This window comes from Brassica oleracea, chromosome C2 (assembly GCF_000695525.1).
Source record: "Brassica oleracea var. oleracea cultivar TO1000 chromosome C2, BOL, whole genome shotgun sequence".
Classification (NCBI taxonomy): domain Eukaryota; kingdom Viridiplantae; phylum Streptophyta; class Magnoliopsida; order Brassicales; family Brassicaceae; genus Brassica; species Brassica oleracea.
Genome location: NC_027749.1, coordinates 21,144,281 through 21,148,968, shown reverse-complemented (window position 1 = coordinate 21,148,968; position 4,688 = coordinate 21,144,281). Strand labels below are relative to the sequence as shown.

General features: G+C 34.4%; 1 protein-coding gene across 1 annotated transcript; it reads right to left on the bottom strand.

Moving 5' to 3' along the window:
• Window positions 1–311: 311 nt before the first annotated feature.
• On the bottom strand, window positions 312–2,459 carry LOC106327282 (protein NRT1/ PTR FAMILY 5.11-like). Its single transcript, XM_013765402.1, has 4 exons — window positions 2,294–2,459; window positions 1,998–2,215; window positions 1,251–1,765; window positions 312–1,119 (listed from the first exon to the last, which is right to left on the bottom strand). Exons 1-4 carry the CDS (start codon window positions 2,391–2,393, stop codon window positions 354–356), a joined length of 1,599 nt encoding a protein of 532 aa, XP_013620856.1. The 5' UTR covers window positions 2,394–2,459; the 3' UTR covers window positions 312–353.
• Window positions 2,460–4,688: the final 2,229 nt, after the last annotated feature.

Below are 4,688 nucleotides of genomic sequence, written 5' to 3'. Positions count from 1 at the left end.
AATATTCCGAGGAAGTTTATCCCTCGGGATATTCCGACGACATCTTCCTCGGAATATTCCGAGGAATTTCCGACGAACTTGTGGTCTTCGGAAATTCATTTTTTCGGAATTCCGTCGGAAATTTCCGAGGGAAATTCATTTCCTCGGAATTTCGTCGGAAATTTCCGAGAGATTTCCGAGGAAAGATGAATTTCTGAGGAGTTATTTCTGATGATTTTTTTTCGTCGGTATGTCGTCGGAATAGCGTTATTCCGACGACATACCGACGATTTTTTTCCTCAGTATGCCGCTGTTTTCTTGTAGCGAAAAATGCAAAAATCCCAATATAGTCAAGAAGACAAACCACACTGTTTTTAGAATGTGTTTGGTCTATTGTACACATACGACTTGGCGAACCACAAGTAGGAGGCTAAACCCATGGAACTAACACAAGCAAGTAGCCAGTAGAAGTAATCTAAATGAGCGTTGTTAAGGTCGTTATCGAACCAGCTCGTTTGACAAAGCTGGCTTGTGACTTTGTCGATGACTGATATCATGAAGCTGCTTAGGAAGTTGCCGACCCCGAATATGCTTAGATTAAGAGCCATACCGACTCTCCTAAGCTCGTTAGGGACTTGGTCGTAGAAAAACTCCTGTAAGCCAATCGTTAAGAACGCATACGAGACACCGTAGATAGCATATTGTGGAACCAACCACCACACGCTCATCATTGTTGTGATATCATCTTGAGCGGTTTGGAGCCTTTTGGTCTCGACCAAAGCGGCAACCACCATGGCAATATTGGAGAGAAACATGCCAGCGCCAATCCTCTGAAGCGTTGTGATTCCTAAAGGGTTTTGAGTAAATGATCTTGCGATTGGGACTAGTAGACGGTCGTAGATTGGGATGAAAAAAACCATTGCTAGGCTTAAGACGCATTGGAGCGTGGCTGCGGGAACTAAAATTCCTGGTGAGATATACCTGTTCATTGTTGATCCTTGCTTTGTGAAGAAAGTAGGGATCTGTGAACATACAGTGGAATAAACCAAGCAATTTATCCATATGGGAACAAGCTTTAGCACAGCTTTTGCGTCTTCAATTTCAGACAAATCACATGAAACCGCCGCTCTGTCAAGGAACCTACCACAACGCCAAAGAGGAACAAAAAATAACTATTTGTATATGTATCCCTAATAAAAATAGTATAAGCACAAACGTGGCCTCCAAGATTCTAAAGAAAAAAAAATCAGAATCTCTGTTAATTAGGTTACCTAAATTGTTTGGAACTCTGGTGAGCCACGAGAAGTAGGGTCTCGTTCGGGTTAGCTATGTGTAAATCTGGTTGTCTTCTGTTCTTTACGGCTTCTATAAAAACACAAATGATTCTAGCAAAAGGGTTTTTGTTTCCTCTTCTCTCAGTAGTGAAACGGTAAGTCTTAGTTCCAAGGAGGAAGAGAAGCAGAGCAAGTAGCATGGAAGCACCTGGAATACCAAATCCTAAGGACCAGCTTAGATTCTCTTGGATGTAGCTAGAGATCAAACGAGTGGTCAATATGCTAACACAGCTTCCAAACATCAACCAGTTGAAAAAAGAACTCTTTGCTTTCAACTCTTTTAGGTCATTTCCATCAAATTGATCAGCTCCAAATACCTTAATACAAGGGCTGAAACCTCCTTGTCCTAAGGCTATAAGATACAGAGAGATGAAGAAGAGAGTCACTTGGAGTTGATTCGAATCTTTGGAGTGAGAAGGAATCATGGCTGAAAAAGACAGCAACCCAAGTCCCTGTTTGTTTTATTTTCACCAAAGCACCTTCTGTTAATGAATGAATAAAGTCACACATTGGTAATTGAAGAAATAATTAACTAATATATAAATAGTAAGTACCAATCTACTTAACGCCAATAGTTTCAAATTGGAAGTCATGATAAACCTGATCGTAACATCTTCTTGTAAGAAACAATAACAAACAAGATTATAGTAAAAGAGATAGGTTGAGATCATACTGTATACTTACCAAGATGTACAGAGAGGACGAGATTATGATGGTACGGAAACGGCCAAGAAACGAGTCAGCGACAAAGCTCCAGAGAAGTGGAAGAAACGCTTCCGTTCCACACCAGGCGTTAATATTTGCTGCAGCTGCGGCCGCTGACTCTCCCAGTGGTCCTGTCAGGTACGTTATGAGGTTGGACGATATCCCGTAAGAGGCGAACTGCTCGGCCATTTCTACAACTACAAACACACAAAGAAACCTCTGATGAGAAGCTGGTGAGCGTGAGGGACTTAACTGAGATTAGTTACTTTACTTACAGATTATGAGCCTTGCCGATTTCCATCCTCCAAAGGAGGATCTGACGGCTAGATTTCCCGGAGGAAGAGTATTTCCCAGCTCATCTCCGGCGATCAACATTGGCTTTTACTTTAGAGGTGCTGTGTTAAAAGAATATTATTTGCTTCTTGTGTTGTTTTTGTTATGGCAAGGTGCTAAAACTTTGTACTATTGCATATGCACTTTGTTTTATTGATTTTAACTATTAGAAAGTTGCTTTGTTTTATTGATTTCAAGTTGATTTAAACTAATATAAGTGATCCAGAAATGAGATTTGAAAATGATTTAAAAAGAGACTAGTGATCCAAAGTATCTTTCAAATGATGTAACACAAAAATATATTAAAAGTGAGACTTGGTTCAAGATGTTCGAGTTTAATGATATGTTAGTAACTGGATGTTAAAATTATATAGTTCCAATATATAAAATGTGTACATTGAGCATGTATACAATCACAATTATGGATTAGGTACAAATGTAACTCATAATATTACATGTATGATGCATTTCGAACATCTTCTCTATTAAAAGAGAATTACATATTGAAATTAACTTTAATTTCATGTGATATATTACAGAAAACGCCACTGCTTTTTAATTAAAACTGAATACTGGTATTTTGGTCATTTGTCAATCAATGCACATGTCCACCACCACTAACCATATATTTTATTATATTTAATCACCATCCTAATATAAGACATGTGACTAATGAAATCAAAACACATCCTAATTTTGATAAATATTCAGATTAATAAATTTTATAATCTACGGTTTAAAACATTTGTTATAATAAAATACAAATCATAAAAAACTAAAAATTATATTTAATAAATATTCAGATTAATATATATATATATATATATATATATATATATATATATGATTTATGACATGCTATAATTATAGTTGAATAGACAAAATTAGTATTCAACAATTATTAAAATATAAATTTTATTTCGCGCAAGTTGGTAGATAATCATCTAGTGTTTTATTATATTTAATCGACATCCTAATATAAGACCCGTGACTAGTGAAATCAAAACACATTCTAATTAAGCACGTGGTGATTCATTACTTAATAACTCTGGCTTGTTTAGTGAAATGAGAGTGTACCAAACCAAGCCAACTTACTAATTTTAATGCTATACTAGATTCTGACCAGTCCTTGTAGGGTATATATTTTGTTTCAAAATTATACAAGTTTTGTTATCAATGTTATTATAACAATAATCTTGTGATTCATATAATATGAATGGGGCCAGTAATTCATACGAATGGGGCCAATATGAATTACGATAATAATAGATGGTGCTAAAAGTAGAAGTTGTGTTTAAGATTAAAGGATCCACCATATGGTTTGTAGATAGATGATCCAAACTGTATCTCTGTAACTATATTTTATTAGTTAATACATATTTTTGTAATTGTATGTTCTAAATTATCGGTGACCACTTCTTTTTAATAGAAACAGTTATATTTAGATGTTGTATGATTTTAATTGGACTGAACTAATATATCAACTGTACATGTTCCAGATTTAATAGTATAGATGATTATAACCAAGCACTCAGCCCTTACCAACATTTACAATTTGTTTTATACATTCTCTTAGATCATAGTGGTAGTGGGAATGCAATTCTTCAAACTTCATTCTCTGTTTGAATACATAGTTTCAAAATGCCATTACGCCTTCATTTTTTCTACAAAAATATACACAAATACAATTTTCAAATAGCAAAAGGAACCGGTGCTGGATAGACAAATACAAGGTGTGTTACAAATCTTATAATTGATTCACCTTATGATGAGACCGATCCAACATATATTACAAGTTATTAAGTTGATATTCAAAGTGTATTAAGTTGATCAATGAATATCAGTAACCCTCAATGTCAAACCAAAAATCACAGATACACTAACTTTATGTTCCACTTTCTAAAAATGATTTACAGTTAATTTACACAAAATCTGACATTTTTCTGAGTATATTCTAAATCTTGCACGTTCTTCGATTTACAGTTATCGAACAACAAAAAGATAACATTTTTTTTTTAATAAATATCTAACCTCTACTCTCTCATTGAATTTAAATATAAAAGTTATACTCTTAAAATTACAAATTAAAATAATATATGCACGGGTGCTAGAATTTTGATTCAAATGTTCTGACTGGTATTGTATCCAATCCAAATTATCACTTATGTTATTCGTAAGAAATAATCAGATTTCAAAGATTTCTAAAATGACGTCTCATGTATAATACTGTTCTAAATCAAAAAAAAAAATGTAAAAAATACATCTTCTGAGCTGTGCTTAATATTAAGTTATTAACTAGAGTAGAGATTTTACCGCGCTACACGCGGTTATATATTT